The 23,561-nt window shown below is 32.6% G+C and overlaps 1 protein-coding gene across 2 annotated transcripts in view; it reads left to right on the top strand.

The window, feature by feature from the left end:
• Nucleotides 1-23,561, top strand: part of LOC106717805 (beta-glucuronidase) — a 33,302-nt gene that overhangs the window by 3,774 nt on the left and 5,967 nt on the right. For both annotated transcript variants that reach the window (XM_045680526.1, XM_045680525.1), the window contains exons 2-4: nt 16,463-16,729; nt 18,201-18,383; nt 20,366-20,535. In XM_045680526.1, the coding sequence (XP_045536482.1) occupies nt 16,463-16,729; nt 18,201-18,383; nt 20,366-20,535 (620 nt within the window). The remainder of the gene's footprint in view (nt 1-16,462; nt 16,730-18,200; nt 18,384-20,365; nt 20,536-23,561) is intronic.

Raw genomic sequence — 23,561 nt, 5'->3', positions numbered from 1 at the left:
TATGTGAGTTTAACTATTGTCTCAAATCTTTTAATATTACTGTATTAATGTTATGCTTTTTATCCCTGTAATTACAATAACTTGCTTTTTATTTGCGGAACAACTGTAGTAATTAAACTAAGTTTACGCATTCTTTATAATAAATAAGGTCCATTGTATAAACAGAAACAAAGACTTTGTTTGATTAGCTATTACTCTAATATATTTTTTATTACATTGTCACTTTTAGAAAGAACTAAAAAGAAGATTAAAAAAAACGAACTTGTTACCAAACAATGCAAATTCACAATACAAGCCTTTTTAAAAAGAGAACAGTTCCTCACTACATAATAAAGGCTAGATGTTGACTGTGTACTATGAGTTTTCGCATTTCATATTAAGATTTAAAGAAAAGTTTTAGTGCAATAAACTTATAAATTTAGTCGTAATCTATTAAAAGATTGCTATAAAACTGTATTATTTAAAAAACAGCCAGAATAGGTGACAACTCTTCTGTTCTGTGATATAGTAGTTTGTTATGTTGTGTAAAATACGTATGAAACTTTTAACTATTTGACTATTATAACTTTGTTAATCGCTAAATAAATTTGTATTTTGTAGGAAATTATAAACTTCCTATCGGAAATAATGTAAGTTGTACATTAGAAGTATAATAATTTATGGCATATATTACTACAATTGACAAAAACTCTATATATTTCGTAACATAGAAACTGATAATACGTAAGTAAACACGCCTTACCAAATTACTATCGTAATATCGCAACAACATTGTTGGTAATGAGGCAGAAAATTTTGCTTAACGACGCATGAATTTCGCTCTCTTATAAGAGATATGAGTTACATTACATGTTATCAAAAATGAATTCGCGAATTAACGCCGCTCACATTTGTTGGTTCCGGAAAAAAAAACAAAGTTGCCACCATAGACATCCGTAGGGTAGAAAATGATTAGAACTAGAGATTGTCCTCTGGGAACATAACTTACATTTACAAAAAATCATCACAAAATATTGATCGCCTAACGCATTTTTTTTATAGGAGAAGGGGCAAACGAGCAACGGACTGCCTAAAGTAAATTTTACCTAAAGTAATTTTGCATAAACTAGTAATAATATATCACTTATAAGTGTTATGGGATATAAATCTTGTTATAGAGTTAAACAAGGAACTAACTGTATGATAAATACGTAAAGCAATGTCATCATGTTTGAAGGTTTGCATAAAATCATCATGGCCACTCCAGACCAAACACGTTTGTCGAACATCCTTTGATTTGTATAGAAAAACCTCGCTGTTTGTGCCAGTGATCGGCATAGATATATTAATTCAACACCTTTGCCAATCATTGGCATAAGCAATGAACACCAAACAAAAACAGGCAAACACATATCCACACGTTCATGTTTGTTGCTTGCTGTTCGCCGTTGTTTGCCAAAGGTGCGTAGCGGGCATCAGATTATACTTGCGCACTAGTAGACCGGTGCAGGACATGTCATTACAAATTCGCGACGCCCACTCTGTTAACATTAACACTTGTACAACTATAATCATTACATTATAATTCATAACAAGCATATATGAAAATTAAGACACCTTCACATCCACGTATCCGAGATTATGATATTGAATTAATATTTGTTTATTTTACGTGACATAAATAAATAAATAATTTAAAAATGATAATTCTTATGTTAACAAATGTTAATATTTGCTATGAAATGTACTAAGAACAATTTAGACTTATTTAAATCTCTTTACAAATATTGAAATTTGTAATCTTTTTTTTGGATTAACGATGCCCTGAAATAGCAATTACTCGTACACTAAGGTAACGTTAACTGCAACCTTCTCTTCTCACTGAACTCAACTTTTCTAATACTTCGAAAATGTTAGCTGTCTTTTATATTAGTTGCTATTTAGGTTATTATTTCTCTGCTCCTCCAATGCTTGAATTTTAAAAGACCTTATATACAATAACTTAATAAGAGTGCTTTTGATAGTTTTATAATTCAGTTGTTTCTATTTCATACGAATTAACTCTATACTCTAATATATCTATACTCTATTGTAATCCAGACATTTTTAACATCCTGTCTAAATATGTCATGCAAAAAAACTTAATAAGCTACCAATATATTGTTTCCAAGTTGAAATATAATATCTGACGTTTATATAGGTTTTAATTACTTCATACAAAAAATGATTGACATTGGTGTATGTAATTTAATAATTATCGATTTTCTCCTAAGTAACTTGAGATTCTATTTAATGACATACACTGTTAATATTTAATTAATATCTACTATTATATATATATATTATATATACTATATTCAATTTAATGCCGCAAACATAAATGTCCTATTAATAATAATAAATTATTAAAACTAGAACGCATATATGTATATAGTCGTGCGTGTGTAAGAGTCTTTAATTTTATCTTACAATGTAATGCAAAACACGTATCACGCCTGTTTCTCACGGCGATATCCCGACGATTCATAGTACCGAAATAAAGTTTTTGAATTTAATATTATTAATAGCAAATAAATAAATATCTTATTTTTAATATTTTATAAGGTAAGGCAAACGAGTATTCCGCTAACTGAATTCGCCTAAATAGCGAAGCGATCGCTGCCTATAGACATCCGCAGTTTCAGATGCGGACTTACCTTTAATCGACGAAGAGATAGAGAAATAAGATATTTCCTCTTCCTATGGTTGCCCAAATCCACTTTCCCATACCACCATTTACATATAAGAAGATTGACGTTTCGTGTACCTTATAAGAAGATTGACGTTTCGTGTATCTTTACCTTTTATCATTTAGCAATTTGCAGTAATTGTGACACAGAACTCTCTACAACAAAACCTCCCTTAGACTTATTTTACGAGTACCTAAAACTCCTGTTAAAGATGATGATAATTCTAGAATTTCCCTACAAGTTAACACGCCTTTCTATTTCGTACCTTATATATGTTTTAATATATTAAATACCACACAACAGCTACTATTAATAACTACGCATTAGTATATTAGTTTTTTACGCCATATCCGGTAACACGACACCTTTCATAGTATCACGCGATGTCACGTAAAAATAACCTACATAATGTGTTTGTGTTCCATAACACTTGGTCACCATAAATCTTCATAATCAAGGTACAGCGAATTGTTTCTACTTCAGACAAAGCGTAGAGTGAATACGAAATTAAAAATGACAACTTCTATGTTTATGTCGGACAGAGACTTCGTGAGAACGTATACTTGACGTATTCAGAAAGAACTTATGGTGGTCTTGTTCTACCTATCACTTTGTCAGTTAATAATTGAATAATTTTAAAAATATAAACAAATGTTAATGTTAATAGCAATTCACTTGTGTAGCTTAACCGTACTGCCGCAATTTTCACATTTAAACATGTTGTGACCCCAGTTTGGAAGAGAAAAAAAAACTTGAGAGGTATCAAGGGACACCCGGATGGAACGAAGTTCCTTTCAATTAATTAGTGAAGGAACCAATGTTTATTCTATGCATAAAAAACTTAAGTCTTCACAAGAAGTACATTTTATTTCTATGAATTTTCGTTATATATTGTCACGTCGTTGCCATGGTGATATAGCAAAAAGTGTCGTGACAACTTTTCGTAAGAATTTTTTCCGTCTAGCCCCCTTTCACAACGCGCGATAAGGAACTTCGTTCCAATTGACAAATTTTATGCGGAAGTTACGGCAAACCTAAACTCTCCTTTATGAGCAATAAAACATAAAGCGAATAACCTTCTCCTTTGTTTAAAATCGGTTACAAATTAAAAGGATTTAATTTCTAACTATATACATCGTTAATTATTATACAAAGTACTTATACGAGTAACATGCCTGTTAATTATGATGCAAAAACTTTAATCATTGTTATCTCACGGATGTAACAAATTCGATCTAATTTAATTCATACCTGACGTAATAAAAAAAAAACAAATAACTAGGAAGTACATTTCAGATTGATTATTTTTTTAAATTCTAATTTACAAATAAAAACATGGATAAATTAATGGCCAGTCTTAAGAACTTGCAAGAAAATATGAAAAAAAATCTAAAGAATGTTTTTAATCTGTTCTTGCTCGTAACATTAGCTCCAGCGAGTGCACATACTAAAACGTATGTTTTAGAATATAATAGTTGTGTATAAACAGAGTATTAACACAGTGACCCAAATGCGCGAAGTAAACATAAGGACGCAGTTTCATTAGTCGATAACTCGGACGTTAAACAGTATGCGTGGTGCAAGAGATTGTTCACGCATATCGTAGCGCTCGCATGCGAGAATTGTTCCCATTAGTCACTAACGCATACGTTGGGCGATAGTCCTTACATTTACTTACCGCGCATCATACTCGTCAATTGAGTCCCCGCACGTCCCTTACTTCGACGGATCACTTCCGTCCCCGAATGCTGTATAACGACCAAGTTTTCGACTGATGAAACTGCTCCCTAAGCTATGTTAATACTACTTTATGTTCATGCCAGGGTTAAGACCTATTAAAATTTTATCAAGAAATAATCGAAGTTACCAATGCAATGATATTTGATTGTATATTGCACGGTGTGTGTAATATACAAACAAATATCGTCTAGAGTCTCTATAGTTTCAGAGCCTAGAGTCTCTATAGTTTAAGAAGGGAAAAAATATAAACGGGTTAAATTAATCGAATTAATTTGATGGACGGAATCTTGAGCAATACCACCGACTTTAAAACTGAGGTATAGTATTCGGGGTTAAGTTGGCACGTCGAGCACCACAGTACTTTCATTCCCAATGTGCCACATCAAATGCTTCTTACTACTATGCTAATCGTGTACTCCTTATCTCTCAGGCTTTACTAGAAATTGACAAGTTGCGCTTTCCTACAATATCATGTTACCGTACGTGAGGGATGACAAAAGTTGAGAGTATTCTCAGTCGGTACATAGGATCGAATTACTAGCACGATGTTATCTTACAAAGCAGTCTTGTCAACCAACGTAATATGATATTGTTGAGTAAGAATTTTTATTAGAACGTGAAAGCATGTCCGTATTCTAGCTTTGTTGACATAATATACATACTGCTCACTTGTAAGCACTGTATAACAGCAGTATTTATATAGGTCCTTGTTATGTATAATTCACATTTTAAGCAACTACTATTTAACATGTTTTTTTAACATAAAATAAACACATAATGTATTTCGAATGAAAGTAATATGTAAAAAATACGAATGGAGTTTAAAAATTGTATTATTTCATTCAATTTCCAGATTCAAGACAAAATTTCGTATAGAATATTATCCATGAAAATCTTTTCCATGATACTTAAAGAATAGAATCTAAGTGATAAGTGACGGGACGTTGTAAAGTTATACTACTAATGTGATGTAGATTTGAGTTATTCTTATATTCCAACGATAGCGTAACCCCAAGCCCTACGCCTCATATAAATAATACGCTCTGAGAATCGCATTACCCAGCGCACTTCAAACGAGATCTCCGATAAAGTCCTCCTGAAGGCACAATGCCTGCATTCAGAATATGGCCAGTGAATGGGGGACTTTAATAGGCCTTCACTTAATAATATATCTCTAAGATAATCAGCCCCTTATAAAATCACATATCTATTATACAAGTATCGTACCAGTAATCATATTAATAAAATCCATATAAATAAAAAAAAACATGTGAGTCAAAAAGAAAAAAATAAGAGAGTGTAAGAATGTGTAAAAAACATGACCAAAAAACGAACCTATTCGAAATATTTGGTAAAATTTTTAGTTTCTTGAATAATTGTCAAACACTATACAGATAACGTTTAAAATCTATTATGGAACTATTGTATCTACCGTTAGGTTAATAAAATAAATTAGCAATAACGTTAATCAAAGAACCGGTCGCAAAAAATTCAAAAGGTCAATAAACTCGGAATAAAAAAATCGACATAACATCGGTTTTCTTCATAATTATATTTGAACAATTACATCACAACGATGTTATTGACCTTTGTATAGATTGATTTATCGAACTTGGCACTTCTCATTAATTAATTATACTTTTAACAATTTTAAATGATGATAGGATTCTAACATGAATATAAAGAACGTTAATAAAAACTGACTTAATCTTTGACTAGGACATTTTGAAAAAAAAAATCGATTCTACACTTATTAAAAATAACTTTAAATGTACATCTACTAAAACTAGTGTGTTTATTTACATTACACTGGTATTTACAATGGTTTCAAAAGTTTTACTAATAATCTTAATAACTTAACTCGTGGAAAAATATTGGCATAGTACTGTGATATTTTTATCTTGACTTCTATCAATATCAAAACATAATAGAGACAAAACCGAAACATGTTATCCATCAATTATAACATTGAGATGTATTTAAGATAAGTATTTTAAAATCTGCGTACAATAAGCGATTGTTGAGCGTGGGAGCGTAGACATACACAACTGACCTTCGTTAGAATTCGATCGTTGAATTTAAAATTTAAATATCGCTTATATCTTTACAATGTCAATAAAGGTGCTACAGATATTTGTTAACTGGGTATTTATAGAACTGTATATAGAAACACTTGTATAATATACTAGCGGTCGCGTACTACTTTGTCAGCTCAGAATTAAAATAATGTATTTTTTTTATATCATAAGGTGGCAAACGAGCAAACGGCCACCTGAATTCACCGAAATAGCGAGGCGACCGTTGCCCATAGACATCCGCACATGTAGATGCGTTGCCTACCTTTAATCAACGGAGAAGGGGACGCCCAGAAAGAGGATATTTCCCCTTCCTATACGTCCCCTCTTCCGCCAAATCCACTTCCCCTTCCCATCCTTCCCTAATAGGAAAAGGGTGGGAAGGGAAAGAGGACTAAAATTAGGCCTCCGGGACCCCACTTACCAGACGAAACGCGATATTGCTTCCACTTCACATCTGTCTTCTGTGTGGTCGTGGTATTGCACCGGTTGACCCGACCAATTCGTGCACCCAACAAATATTTTTGTTGCGGGATCTACCACTGTTAAACCTTTAGCCTATAATATGCAAGCCAGCAACTACCTTCCCGTCACAGTCCCGTCAAAATCGATACAGCAATTCCGGAGATTATCCGAAATAAACGTGGCCTTGAGGACTGACGGACATACAAACAAAAAAATTAAAAATTAGTTTTTCTTTATCACCAACGCATCACGTACAAAACATGACATTTTTTACTTGATATTACATACAGACATACCAAATTTATTCATATGTATAGATTGTAATACCACACATTTATTTTGACAATAATATTAATATCAATCTTTGTTTTATTTCTATCGGGCTTTGTCTTTGTTTCGGATCGAACAATCGTACCAAAAAATCTAGTTTAATGAACTATACAAGTGATAATACATAACGGTAGTGACTTTAGATTCATAATTGAACTACCAGAAAATCTGGACATTTTTTTGAATACAGTAAAGGTATATAAATTCAAGTTCTAGACAATTTGAGCGATATCCGCATGCCGAGATTTTTATCATTGACGTAGGTGTTTAGACAAGTAGAGCCGTAAATGCCAACACATTACTAAGAGCAGCTTTTTGCGTACACAGAAACAATAAAAAAGTTGTAGTGTTTAAATATTCTTATTAACTGCATACAATTCTATTTCAACATGTAATAATTTTATAAAAGGTAGTTTTAGTTTTCTTAGATGGCAGCACTGCTCGACCCCGCCACTCTTTTGTGACAACTTCCGGCGAATGGATTGAGAGTGGTGGGGTTGAAACAGCGTTTGATTATTGAGTCAGGAGCTCGGCCAGTCGTTGGATATCCGTCGATGTGATAAGTCGTCTAGTGGAATTGACCGTTAGAAATGTTGAAAATGGAATAAAAGTATTCACTGTGCAATGAATTGGAGTTTTTCTTGACATTTCAGAAGTGGGATATAAAAATCCAGGTATGAACGCCCTCAGAATTTTAAATACTAATTTACATTAAAAAAAAAATTTCTTTAAAGTACAAAGTAGCTATAACGCTTGTTAATTTTTTTTTATTTTTTATTTTACTTTCGATACGGCACAAATATGACACTGTCATACTGCATTTGATCACGTCTATTTTCCAAAAATACAAATTATGCATATCTTCTATATCTATCTATCTATCTATATATATATAAAAGAAAGTCGTGTTAGTTACACTATTTATAACTCAAGAACGGCTGAATCGATTTGACTGAAAATTGGTGGGCAGGGAGCTTAGAACCAGGAAACGGACATAGGATAATTTTTACCCCGTTTTCGATTTTTTATTCCGCGTGGACGGAGTCGCGAGTAAAAGCTAGTGTTACAAAGACTTTTTATTGAGATCATTATTTACGTCATTATTAAAAATAGTATTTATTTAATGACTTATTGATTTATAAGTATCGAATGTGATTTTAACTCGTATTTTCACTTTTCTTTATTTATATTTATTTATACTACCTATTTTGAATTCTTTAGAATTTTAAACGTTTTACGGGATATTTGGAAATTGAATATGGGTAATGATTTCATAGTTATACAAGCGAGACCCCCCAACAGGGAAATAAATAATAGAGGTTTCTATTTTATTATGTATGAAACTTTATTTGTGTGTGAATCATTTACTTACTTTTTATTTTTTTTGTATTTATGTCTATTGAAATTACTCGCTTCGAACGATTAAACAGTGGAGAAATATCATGTTTTTGGGATACCGATTGAGCGAACAATGAATGTTCGCTTTATAATGATTGAGCGAACAATGATGTACGCTGGATATTGATTGAGCGGGCAATGATGCTCGCTGGACTGTAAGAATCGACTGAACTTAATGACTGAGTGAACAATGATGCTCGCTGGACTATAAGAAACGACTGAACTTAATGATTGAGTGAGCAATGATGCTCGCTGGACTGTAAGAAACGACTGAACTTAATGATTGAGTGAGCAATGATGCTCGCTGGACCGTAGGAAACGAATGACTTTAAATTTGACTGAGACTGAACTTTGATGTAAATAAGAGAGATTGAGACATGATTCCAGGGATTTAATACATTTAGATATGACGTCAGACGATGACTAAGTTGGAGGTACGCTACCTTGGAGGTACGCTAACTCTACCAAGGAAGCGTAAGTACGCAAAACGGAGGAAAGTAAAGAGGAAAAGAGCTCCTTCGACGTCATCTACTTCGACGTCGTCAAGTGAGAATAAAAGTAAATGTGTGTATGTTTATGTACGTTTATAAAAGTAAAGTTCTATGTTTGTATCAAGGATTAAAAGGTTCTATACAATTAAATCAATGAGTATAATATGAAATAATATCTTTTGCATTTGAAAGAGGTAAGATTGGGCTTAAGAAGTATGAAAATTTTCCGGAAAACGTAGTATGAACTCTTGGCACTTCACATGTGCGGAGCGTTGAATGAAGATTAGCTCGTGATTGTATGTAATTGATGAGTGATGATGAAGGATAAGAGTCGGTATATATAGTTGCCTTACTGTAAGAACTTTACATTCCCTGTACAGGTTAGCTGTTGGATATCTGTATGGGCGGTTTGTGCTGCATTTTAGTATACCGCGTTGGGCTCTCTCGAGTGGAAAAAGATTTATTTTATTTGAACCTCCCCAAGACGAAATACAGTAACTTAGCACAGACTGACATAGGGAGTAATATAACATTTTAATGATGTCTTTTATATGTACAAACCCTGATGTTTTGAAAACTGCAGTTAATTTTCTGATTCGCTGAGTTAATTGATTACGCTAAGATATCTAATTGAGGTAACTTTTTCTATAGTCTGGCATTTACACATGATATTCGGGAACCTGTTTTGGCAGGTAGATGAGGTGTGTGCAAGTAGAAAGAGGGACTCGAAATTCTGCGGGTTCTTAATGGAAAATGTTACATGCTTTGTTTTTCTATATTTAATGTTAATCTAGTAATTTCTGAGCCACATTGAGATGTTGTTAAACGCTCCTTGGGCTGATGCAAAAGTCTCAGGCCAGGTGTCTCCTTGGACAACTAAAACTGTATCATCAGCATAAGTGATAATGATACCGCGATCGACTGGGAGGTTGCAAAGCTCGTTTATATAAACTAGAAAGAGGGTAGGCCCTAGTATACTGTCCTGCTGAACACCACAGCTAACAGTTAAGGGGTCACTTATATGAGGTCCTATCTTTATGCTCTGTGTCCTATCCGAGAGGCAGTCTTTGAAAAGGTTAAGTTGAACATTTTTGATTCCTTGTTTTTAAGACCTTCTAACTTGTTTAAAAGTAGCGGCATTGGCACAGTGTCAAAGGCCTTTGCAAGATTTAGAAATAGAGCAATACTCTTCTTTCTGATAGTTTTTGGCGACATATTCTGTTAATGTTAGTACAGCATTTGAAGTCGACCTATTTCTTCGGAAGCCAAATGGATTTTTAGAGAACATGTTGTTGTGTTCTAGAAAACTGACCAATCTATTGTTAATTATCTTTTCAAAAACCTTCGATAAATATGTTAATATGGAATTGGGCCTGTAGACCAACAATCATTTTATCATCACTTTTGTGCATAGGTATTTTTTGCCATGTTTAAGAGATTTAGGAAAGACTCTTGACTGTAGGGAAAGATTAACAATGTGTGTTATGACTGGTGCAAGTAAGTAACTATTTTGGCGTAGTACAGCGGAGGGAATATTGTCCAAGCCCATGGAGCTATCGATTTTTAACGCGTTAATGGTGTTCAGAATTTCAGGTATATCGGCATCTGTTAGGATCACGGAATTTAGTGTTGTATTAGTTGGCTGTAGACTATTACTTATATCAGTGTCGGGAGCAATATTTTCTGCGAGAACTTTACCTATATTAACAAAATAACTATTCACATCGTTGACTGCTTTTTTTTTATAGTTGTTGTTGTTTTCTAGAAGATCTTGTGATACCTTGGGAATTGTTTTAAAATGTGTAATTTCGTTTATGATTCGCCACGTTATTTTCATATTTTTCGATTTACTAGCTTCCCTCAGACATTCTATTTCATAATTGGCTTTTGCTTTTCTAAGAAGGGTTTTACAGTGATTTCTATAACGTTTATATGTCTTAATAAAAATAACATTAACAGGTTGGTTTCGTAATTTCATATGCATTCGATCTCTATTTTTCATGCACCTTAATAGTCCTGTCAAGATCCAGAGTTTTTTTTAGTGTCTAGTAATTGGTTTAGATATATTATCTAAAAGATAGTTTGTGGCCAAGTTACAATCAGCAGTAATAAATATTTTTGAGAGGTCTGATGCTTTGATTGTTTCAGAAACTTCTTTGTAATTAGTCTTGGTAACAGTGATAGTGAAAAAGGGTTTTGTTTGGTTAGTATCCATGACTAGGAAGGAATATGGTATCGTGGTCGGTGAGAGCATTTTGAACATTATGTTCATATCACCTGTTATTACGATGTTTTTTTTATAATTCTTACATGAGATTAATAGTTCTTCTCATGATTTAAGGAATGGTATTACATTATGAAATGATTGCGATCTGTTAATGGACTTTAGGATAATACCATTTTTTTATTTGTTATAATACAGGTAGCATCTGAAAGTTTATGTTCAAAGGAATCACAGTGTAAATAGTTTTTAGTTTATATCATTATGCCATCATTTTGTTTTTTTTTAAATTCTAGACTACTAGTATTGTACCCCTTTATTTAAGGGATACATAAAGAATTGTTAAGCCAGCATTCTAATAAAATAATGGTGCCAGGACTTATTGCTATTCTGGAAAGAAGTAATAGGAAACCGTTAAAATTGCACAATATACTCTTTATATTCTGTGTTAGAATCTTTAGTTTATGTGTTGGTGATTTTATTAACGAGTTGAATTCTTCAGATGTGCAGGTTTGTGCCTTAGATGGTACAATGTTGTCGATGTTATCATTAATTATTGAGATTGTGTGGTACATTATTTGTATGTCGGATATAATTAAGGGTACATTAGTACTCCTACCAAAAAAAATGAATGGATATAAGTACTACGTTTAGGGCTGTTTGTTTTGTAAAACATCAGAGTGCCTTAGTATGTGTATACATAATACGACATATTAATAGAGGTTTAAATTGATAAAACGTATGTTTTGATTTTGTAAACAAAATTCGTGCTTCGTTGTTAAGTAACAATAACAGTTTTCATGAAGTTGACACTATTGGAGGAATGATGTTGTATTTTTATTGTCATGAGTTTTAATAATGTTAGTTGATAGTGTGAAATTGATATTTATATCATTGTATATAAGATATTGTACATTAGTAATATGACACGTATATTGCAACTTTTATTGTAACTTTTCATAAATTTAGTGTACATGGGTAATATATAATGTTCTCGAATAGTAGTAGTAATAAGCCGTACAGTGTGTTGATGTTTACACAGTACCAGTATTTACAAATTAAGCAACCGTAATATGGAACATTAATTTCAAGGTTAGCATACTTGTATGATAAACAAATTGGGGAACTAAGGTGAATTTTATAAGTATGCCTGGCATTGTACACTTCTATGATGCGGTGGTAGTATGTGTGATAAGAGTAAGTTGATTGTTGCCAGTTAATTGTATTATTTTAGGATTGTTGATGTTTTAGTAAAGTGTGTCTACATATTACATTTATAAAATGAACAAACAAGATAACATTATGGACGGTATATGTCATACAAATGTGTTTAAATATTTGTACTACGTAGAATATTTTATTTTGTGTCCGTAATGAATGTAGTTGATCTTCGTTTTTAATGACAATGGCCCTTCTGTTTTTCGTAAAAGTATTTTACCATTTTTAACCCAGCTGTGAGCGTATTTTTCTGCCTTTGCTAATTCTCTGGCGAGAAAATGTACTCTTCTAATTTTTGTTAATCTCTTTTAATCTTTATAACTTTTAAACTGGAATGACTTCTCCGACGAAAGGAAGTTGCTTGGAGTTTAGTTCGTCAGTCCTTTTTTTCTGTGCTTTTGACAGACGCTAGCACATCCATTTCAGTCCAAGTATTGGTAAATTCGACAACGACTGTAGACGTTGTGGAGTCGGCTCATTCTTTTCAATTTGAACATCCAAAGTATTAGTTAGGCGCTCAAAAGTTTGTAGGAGATTGGATTTGGATTCTGCCTGTTTACCAGGGACGTTTCTTATTTCAACGGCTGTTTTTAAAGGAAAACGTTCCAAAGTATCTAATCGCTCTTCAAGTAGCGATGTCCGTTTTTCCAGATCGCCTCCTCAGCTAACGTAGATAACTTACCTTCAATGTTTTTTAATTGGTCCGTTAGGAAGTCTAGACTTTTATCAAGCTCTTGGTTAGATTGATCGACTTGCGATTTTAAATCTTTCATAAGAGCTTCTACTTGAGTCTCTAATAATTATTACGTAGGTTGAATACTTTTATGAGGAAAATAGATACTTTTATACCGTTTTATAATATTGTATTATAGTTATATTGTTAAATTAAATTAAGATTTTATTATATTGGCTTCAAAATTATAATAAGTAACTTAAGTTAGTAAGTAATTAATTGGCAGAGTTCCTGATGTTTTAGTGTGCCAGGAGGCTACACATTTCGTAGGATGGCCGAATGTAATAATTTTATAAAAGGTAGTTTTAGTTTTCTTAGATGGCAGCACTGCTCGACCCCGCCACTCTTTTGTGACAACTTCCGGCGAATGGATTGAGAGTGGTGGGGTTGAAACAGCGTTTGATTATTGAGTCAGGAGCTCGGCCAGTCGTTGGATATCCGTCGATGTGATAAGTCGTCTAGTGGAATTGACCGTTAGAAATGTTGAAAATGGAATAAAAGTATTCACTGTGCAATGAATTGGAGTTTTTCTTGACAAACAATACAAATCTATCTACACATATAAATAATATTGGAGTGTCTGAATGTAATGTCGAAAAAATAATTACATAATTTTGATAAAGAAAACCAATTTTTAAATTTTTGTCTGTCCACAAGGCCGCTTTTTTCGGGTAATCTTAGAAACGCCTAGACCGATTTTGACAAGAAGGTAGGCTGATGCATGTGGGAACATTATAGACTATTTTTTTAATTCTGCGCTGAAAGAACGAGCGTGAGCGCTAGTAGAAAAAAATTACCTTTTTTACAATATTCGAAGTTTATACAAGAACAATTTTAGCAGACACTGTTTGATAGTACCATTGTTTTTACGTTAGAAAACAGATGTCGCAATGAATTGCTGTGCGCAAATGCAAGTACATATGTTTGTTGACCACATGTTCCATATATTCATTAAGCCGTATCCGCTTAAATTAAACATAATTATTACAAACTTTTTGTTTACAAAACTGTTAGGAAGCTTATTAGTAAATGGTAGTACTTTTAATACTCGGTTAAACAATGACGTTTCTTTTAACAAATAGAGCGGTTTTTTTTAGTAAAATCTAGATATTTGTCCCACTAAATATGTATACATAAGTACAAAAAAATATATCCTGATATAATATATTATATAGAAGCGATTATATTAGTCAAAGAACATTAAAAAATTATTATGTAGTTGTTAAGCTTATCCGGGGAATACAAATAATCGAATTATTTCACGTGAATCAATTCTGACCCGGTGGGCTTGAGTCAAACTAAATTTTACACTTCACTAGCGCTTCCCATTGAACGTCAGAAAAGTGTCACAAGATTTTTGTCGTACTGTAGCTTGTTCTGTTTTTTTTATTTTTATCATTTCCTATGCATATAGCTAAACAAGGATTTTGAACCGGTGAGTCCTATGGTGGTTGTTTGTTGAAAAAAAATCATGACAGCTACAGAACAAATAGGATCTTATGTCATTTTTTGACATTGGCAGGGCGCTAGTGAGCTGTTATAGTTTAGTTTAACTTTCGCCACCAGTTCAGGTAGCCTTTTTGGTATATAGGCTTTACTCTTGTCTTTTGTTTGGTCCAACATATTGTCACTTCCTAAATTATAGTTTCGTACACATGTTTCGACTTCGGAAGGTGAACACTGATGAAACACATTAAACTCGTTTGTTAACAAAAAATTACCGATAAAAACTATTTAAAATGTGTACATTTTGTACATCAAATAATTAAAACATGAATAGAGATTGTTAAATTAAACTTGTTTACTGATAGTGTTATCATTTCAATTTAAACTTCACCTTATAAGTTGCCAATTATGCTAAATATCGCAGTTAGTGACTTGAACATCGACATAACAACATAAGTTAAAATAATCACGTGCATTTCAAAATAAGGATATAAATGTAAGTAACAATTTCTGCAATAATAAGTATGTCCGGCATTTTTTTACTGCATATAAATATTAAACGATCCATTGAAGATAGAAATCAACCAAAAATCATTGATGTTGTACATACTCGTAAGCATAAGAATTAAAGGTGAGAAAACATAGAAAATAAAAGCGTAGCATTTGCTATTAGGCTATTGAATTTAGACTTTTACCGGAATCATTAGACATTTCTAGTTGTTCCTAATTTCAAGAGAATTTGAAATCACTATCCTATCGAATTAAGATCTTGTGATCGCATGCAGCGCACGATGGCGGGTAACGGCGCGCATAGTAAACACTCGGATATTTCACTTTCCAAAGAATTAAATATCCACACGAATATTGATCAATAAATCTCTTACATGTCCTTTTCAATTAACATTTATATGTTGTTTACGTTGCATGTTTGTTACGAAAACTGTTATATAACGGCTTACTACTACTGTAACGAGAATAAACAACACTAACAATACAATAACATTTAACAAGAACTAACATAATTATAACTTACTGTAAGCTGTTCATTAATTTAGTCTATGCGTTTAATAAAATACGACAATCTAAGTAGTCTTATTGGAGAGTTTTTTTATCATAACGTCAATTTTTACAAGGACTAAAGAAAGCAACACATGCTAGTACAACCAGCACAATATTCTAATTATCTCTTCACTATGCACGTTGAAAGAAATCACTGATGCTGTCGCGAATATTCAAGCGGATGAAAGCAATTGCTTTCTTTTCCACCAGTGGTGGACCACCACAATTATTGTGCGGAAAACTTTTTTTAGTGACAAAAAATAAAAACTCAAATAGCATCCTCGTCTTTAGAACTTTAATTTATCTTCGAAATTTAAAAAGATTTCTCTGCAATGGAGTCACTTATATCAATACAAATGCAGAAATTTCATTTTTAGTTTTTAAAGTAATCTTAAATACTATAAACTTTATGTTTATCGTATCTCTTGATATATGAGGATGGTGTCAAAGAAGTTTGTTTTTGAAATAACTGCTTTTGTTTATAATTAAATTACCAACAATGCGTTTGATTCTAACCTATGAAAATAGAAAAGCAAAAAAATTACATTGAAATTAAGCTATCCTTTCTTCTGTTACAGATGAAGCTAAGAAAAATTACTGCTTTAGTAATATCGACATTATCTGTCATCATTGTCGACGCGACTGTACCCGGATCGTCCAGCTCTAATGAGATAACATATACACAGAAGAGACGAGCACAACCGAACACTGGTGGTGCACTGTACCCACAGGCAACTGACACAAGAGATATGATGACTTTAGACGGAATTTGGAACTTTAGAAAGTCTCCGACAGATCCTGAGTACGGCTATCGCAATGGATGGTATGAACAGGATCTAGAAAAGGTATTTTTTTCTTTAGTTATAATTGGGATTGGTACGAAATGATAAATATCATTCTATGATTTTGAAAAGTAATAACTGAAAGAATAATAGGAAGATGATGACAAATTCATCATCATGAATTTGTCATCATTTTGCTGCCCATTGAATTTCATTTAAACATTAGTTAATGTCATCGAAATCAATACTATACTTTGCAAGTTATGATTTTCATTTTTTTTAAATGTAAGGTTATATATAAGTCACCTTTCCTAAACGGTTTTTAACACTCCCAGATTTAGGTAGTGTGATGTTTGCGTAGTCTGCGGTTTAGTTTTGTTTGTTTAGTACTCATTTATCCAAAGCATTATGTATGTAAAGCTCATTAGTTCCAAAAATATACGTTTTTTTCCTCATCGGACAATAATAAGGTCAAATTGTGGAATAAAAAAAGGCAAATCAACAACTACAAAATACAAATAAAAATATTATTTGTTTAATAGATACTGATCGTATCCGCCAGAGCTGGCGTTAAAAGCTGGTTTCACACGTTGGGATAAAATATGTCCCGAAAAATATATTAGGATTTCACACTATGAGACCGCCTTTCGACCAATTTCGGTAATTGTCGGTAAAAATATTTATAGCTTGAGACATATATACAAAGATAAATACTTTTCAGCATACGGTGAACGATATTCTTTAATATCTCTAGATATAATTATATCTTATAGTGTGACGGCGGATTAAGACTTATTCCACATGGTACAAAATATATGCTTGAAACATTTTGCGGTCATCGACCATCGTGTCTTTATCCATAAAGAACTTGTAATGCATTCTCACTTCGATATACCGACATGACGATCGAATGAATTTGCAAAATTAAAATTTGTGATACCGCATCATAAAAAAATATTAAAAGTATCGTCACTATTGAGTTGATTTGTTTCATCAATATATAAAAAAATAATTTTGAATCTTTTTCTTTCTAATTGAATGAAAGGGTACAAGTACGTAAGTTCTTTGTCGGCAATGAGAATCTATAATTACCTATCCAACATAACATTATACCATTGTAAGTAATGAGTCCCTTACTTGTCCATTCCGTAAATCTCTTGACTGTCGGCTCACTTTTCTCTAACAATAAGTAGGCGTAGTGGATTAAACTAATTCAAACTTGCTATGTCAATCATGTTATCGATGTACTTTGCACTACTACAAGCATTGAAGATATGGTAATACTACTCTGATAAAACTGCTTGAATAGTTATACAAATATTTGTCTTTTAGTAGAGTTTTAAATAATAAAACCTTTATAACTTTCTACTTATGTTAATATCTTTTGGAAGGCTCTCTCCATGCGGAAGCTCATGTTAATATTCTAGATTTGCTTTTAACTGAGGCGGCACGAAGAATACAATGCATGACTGGCGTGCTGTTCTAGCAATCTAATCAGTAATTTAATTTTAACATGAATATAACCTTATCCCAGTCAGGTCCAGTGATCCCAATGCCCGTACCTTCATCGTACAACGATGTAGGAGAGGACGCGTCTTTAAGGGACCATGTTGGGCTGGTGTGGTACGACAGGCGCTTCTACGTGCCCTCCTCCTGGCAGCAGAACAAACAGCGCATCTGGCTTCGCTTCAGCAGCGTGCACTACGCTGCACAAGTTGTGAGTATTAATAAAATAGGCCGTAAACGTAAAAACATTAAGTTAATTACAGTCATTTTTATTTTATATGGTCAAAAGCAAAGTTAAGCAACGTCCTTCTGGTCTACTCTAGCTTCGTCTCTAGTATAGTCCCTACTCTAAGTATAATCTAAAGCTTTTTTCTTCTCTTTTTTGTCTGAGAAGCTTTATTTACACTTTTTGTTTGCTCTTATAACTATTATATTAATGTAGCAAATAAGCTAATAAATTATTCCAAGGCGTAATTCATTGTGAGTACTAGGGTAACATAAAAAACGTGATGCGAGACAAACGAGGTGTAGTTCAAACTAGAGGTGTCCGCGTCATTCATATCGCCAGGCAATTGGACAATTGGATAATTTTGCAAACTTGAGTTGTCTCGTGAGACGTAGGCCGTCAGCCGCCAGCCGCGAGCTAAACGTATCAATCACCTCGATAACAGATGACCCAGTATTTATTGCATTTTCTTATAGGTATCGCCATAGATAGTTACTGTTTATCACTAGATGTTTAGATTAAAAACAACTAATTTCTAGTCTCAAAGAAGGAGTTAATAATAAATCCTATCTTTTTCGTATGCAGCATTTAAAAAAATACATTCAAAGTTCTAAGAGACCGCATTTTAGTTGTAAGTACTTTAATAGTTGGATCAGACAATTTCTTTTACATAGGTATAGATAGTAGAGCAACATTGATTTTATATTCCCAAGTGCTGTTCGCGGGTTGATCGTAAAGTGCAATTTACGGGACAGTGCGGCGATATCGAGACGCGTCACAATGCCTCGTTTATAATCGAATACAAATCATTTCGCGGTTGCCCACTTCTAAAGTGCACGCACGATTTATGTGATGCATACGACGATCAATGAACCAATGAAAGCTGCATTACTGTAAATGCATTACTTTACTATAATAATGGTTTAGCGATTTAGCGATGGACCTTCAGTTCTGTGTAATTATTTATCTAATTACTTAGGACTTGTTGAACATACATAAACCTATAAGATGTCTAAACGCAAGTCTAGACATCTGAAGTGTGGTGTTATAACCAAATCGTTGTATCTACTTGAATGTCAATTGGGAGTTTGAAAAAAAAATAATATTTATTTTTTTTACATATTTTAAAACTTAATTATTAATTTTATCGATATGTAACGTAAAAAACGAAAAAAAAAATTCAATCACTCAATTATAACTATATATAGAAAAGTGAAGAAAGACAGATGACATTTTTTTCCATCGTAATCAGTGCAGTTTTAAATTAAGAATCAAGTTACAATAATATCAATGCAGTGTTATAACGTGTAAAGTTACGACAAATACGAGAGAAAAACTTTAGTACTTCTATAATGAGATAATGAGAGTCGAGTTCGTTTTGCGTAACTCATGTGAATAGAAACGAGCGTACGCCGCTGATAAAGAAATTATCTCATTCCTCGAGAAGCGCGCTCGCGATGCAAAAGTAAGATTGTTTTTGAATCGATGTTGCTCCCAATTATTATTTAAGACCAAGTACTACATGATAAACAATTGAAGCTCAAGTTGTAAAAAAATATATTTTATTTTGGTATTAACCAGAAATGATAATTACTTAACAAAGCTTGCAAGCAATTTCGAACAGCAGATTTCGACTGTATATTCTTTACCGAATACACCTTTAACGTGTCACTACTCCGTGACGTAGTCCGTCAATGACGAACTTTGCTATTCTCCGAGTGTGCCGCAAATCCAAACTTAGTTTAAAAGATCCGGTACACGGCGCACAGTACAACCGGCCTGATGAATAGTGTGTGTAGATATAGGAAGGTTTAGATCGAGATTTTTTAATTTGGTCTTCATATTATGATAAGCGAAATTAATATTTTTGACTGCATTTAGGTATAAATATGATATACTCGAAGCTTAGGTAAAACGTAACAATTAACCTTAAGAACATTTTATACTTATTACTTTTTTCTTTGCAGTGGGTAAATGGCAAGTTGGTGACATACCATGAAATGGGTCATTTACCCTTCGAAGTGGAAATCACGGATGTAGTCTGCGAAAAGGGAAGCAACCTGCTCACTGTGGTGGTTGACAACACACTTTTAAGTGACACCGTCCCGCAAGGCAGTATTAGGGACACATTTGTGGGGTAAGTCATACTAGTCATATAGAAATTACTATAACAAAGTTACAAGAGTCTCTAAAGTGTTCTGAATCGCTTTGCAAAAAGTATCAAGATCATATCAATTAATATCGTCATTAGAACAAAAAAGCATAAACCAATGTTTAGTTTTGACTGAAGATCCCTTAACTTATATATGTGACAGTAATCGACGTTTGAAAAAAGGATGGTGGTCAATGTAAGATTAAACATTTATAAGAGGAAAGATACAATAATGTTCAATAATACAATGAGTTCTTTGACCATTTAATCCCTCGTATCCTTGATGAGGTCAATTGCATAAACAAAGCTGCATGTTAGACACGTTGGGCCATACTTAATGTGTTTGTGTAACGTTTCACACTTCGCTGCATTCTTATTTGTTAACCGTTACTTGTATTTTATTGTTTACTTTTCATTGCAATAGTAAACGATAAGGGTCAGTTGACCTACTGCCTAGGCATTAATAAAATTAAAACATACCTTTTAAGTTACAACACAATTTCAATGTAAACTGATGAAGGCATTAAAATTTTGTGTTCTGACATGACAGACAATGGCAAATCTATTCTATATACTTCTATGGTAGACAGTTTAGATTGTTTTATAAGAAAGCATTAGAAGTAGGAATTAATTTATATACGTAGATAAAGCGAATTAAATTAATTTGAAGTCAGTTGTACCAATTTTAATAATTTTTTTATTCATTTCCTATGATATAATCGTTATTTTTTTTAAACTAAGTCGACTTTGGAAATAAAAGTAAATGAATAAATTTGAATAATAAAATCATAAGTTATTCGCTGTAACAGAGGTATTATATACCATAAGGCTATTTTATAATTCGATCGGAAGAATCTTCAGATGCAATGCAGTATCAGCGTAATGTAATTAAAATTGGAATAATTGTAAAATGTCACAACTTCTTGTCTTTTACCCTTCTAACTTAATGCTAATTTTGAAGAGCATATACCGTGCTGTTTCCAGATATATCTTACTAATATTATAAACACGAATTTTTAGATGGATGGATGTTTGTTTGAAGGTATCTCCAGAACGACTCAACGGTTCTTCATGAAATTTGGCACAGACGTAGAACATAGTCTAGAAGAACACATAAGCTACTTATTATGTTTTTTTAACTGCGCGGACGGCGTCGGAGACAGCTAGAATATATATAAATTGAAAACATCTTATTGACGATAATAAAAAAAATAATCTTCTTTTACTTCTTTTCTATTAATTTTTTATTTGTAAAGACGGATAAAAACACAACAGAAATAAACATTTATTTTTATTATTCATAACATTTTTATCGCAAATAGGTAAATCCCGTGTTACTTTTATGGTTCATTCGAACAACACGGCTGTTTTATTACAGCGATAAAGATTAGGTATAGAAATCTCTATGAATTTGTTTACTGTGACATTTTGAATTAAAAAATTTTTACTTGCAATAGCTATTATAATATTCACTCGATGTACTATGTAAATAATTTTACCTTTTTAGCCGACTTCAAAAAGAAGGAGGTTATCAATTCGACTGTATTTTTTTTTTTTTTTTTTTTTTTTATGTGTGTTACCGCGAAACTCCGCCCCTGGTGGTCCGATTTTGATGAAAAATATTTTAATCGAAAGGAAGTGCTTGCAGGTGGGTCCCATTTTTTTGTTTTTTTTTTAAAATAACTAGAAGACTAGTAGATTTTGAATATAGCTTCAAAATTTGTTGCGAACATTAGGGACATTTTTGCTTTCAGCGCTTACGTAGGCTAAACTATAGGACCTACATAAAAATGATGTATGGCGAATTGAAGCTCTTTAAATGTGCTAAATAAAAGTCCGCGATAGCATATATCTATCTTTTATAGTTTTCTCACAATAACCATTTTTATCTTCAGAAACATCAATTAAATTCATGCCCTATTTCCGACGCTATTATTCGAGTTCAGTATTAACCCTTATGTAAATAAACATGTTCATTATCAAGAGAATTTAATGTAGATTATATTTGCAATTGAAACTATATCATTCTGTCTAATAGTTTAGGAGATATCGTAAGAATAAAATTACGCGGAAACGAAAAATGCTACACGAAAAGCACAATTTTGCTTTCTGGGCTTACGTAGGTCAAACTATATGACTTACATAAAAATGATGTATGGAGTAATTATACATCCTTAAATTTGCTAAATAAACGTCTTCGGTGGCATATATCTATCATCTATGGATGTCTCACAAAAACCATGTTATTGTGAACAAACTTCGATTAAAATGCACAAGAAAAACAGCGTCGTAAGCTTACGGCGCTATTATATTATATTCGATATGAATCCTTATCCAAATAAATATGTTTGATGGCTAGAGTATTAAATGCAGATTACGTTAGCCTTTAAACTATGTAATTCTGATCAATAGTTTGGGAGATATTAAATAATTAAAAACTACGCGCATTCGAAAAATGCTAGTGCGGCGCGCGGCTGGACAAAATTAAAGGCAGGCTACGATGTATTAGTTCGGTAATTTTCAATTTGTATACCGATTTTGATAATTATTTCATTGTTTAAAGGATAAGTGGTTATCTGCTGCATTCTAAATTAGTTTTTGAATTGAAGTACACACATATCAAATAGGAAAGTCCTTTTCTTTATTTGTCTTATTTATGTCTTTATATGTATTAAGGAAATTTGTAATTGAACTTCAAATTCACTAAAAATTGTGAAATAAAACAAAAATTTTAAGAAAAAAAAATAGCCGACTTCAAAAAAAAACAATCGCAAACAAAATGCACTCAAAAGTTACCTAAAAAAACCAATTTCAAACAAAATGCACTCAAAAGTAACCTAAAAAAACCAATTTCAAACAAAATGCACTCAAAAGTAACATAAAAAAAAATTCAAACAAAATGCACTAAAAAGAAACAAAATAATGTCATGAAAACTCTCTAAACTCTAGTAGTTAGTAGTAGGGGCTCAGTTTTCCGCAACTCCACGACAAGCGCGTATTTTGGGTGTCTC

This window comes from Papilio machaon, chromosome 13 (genome assembly GCF_912999745.1).
Source record: "Papilio machaon chromosome 13, ilPapMach1.1, whole genome shotgun sequence".
Lineage (NCBI taxonomy): Eukaryota > Metazoa > Arthropoda > Insecta > Lepidoptera > Papilionidae > Papilio > Papilio machaon.
This window is presented reverse-complemented; position numbering and strand designations above follow the sequence as displayed.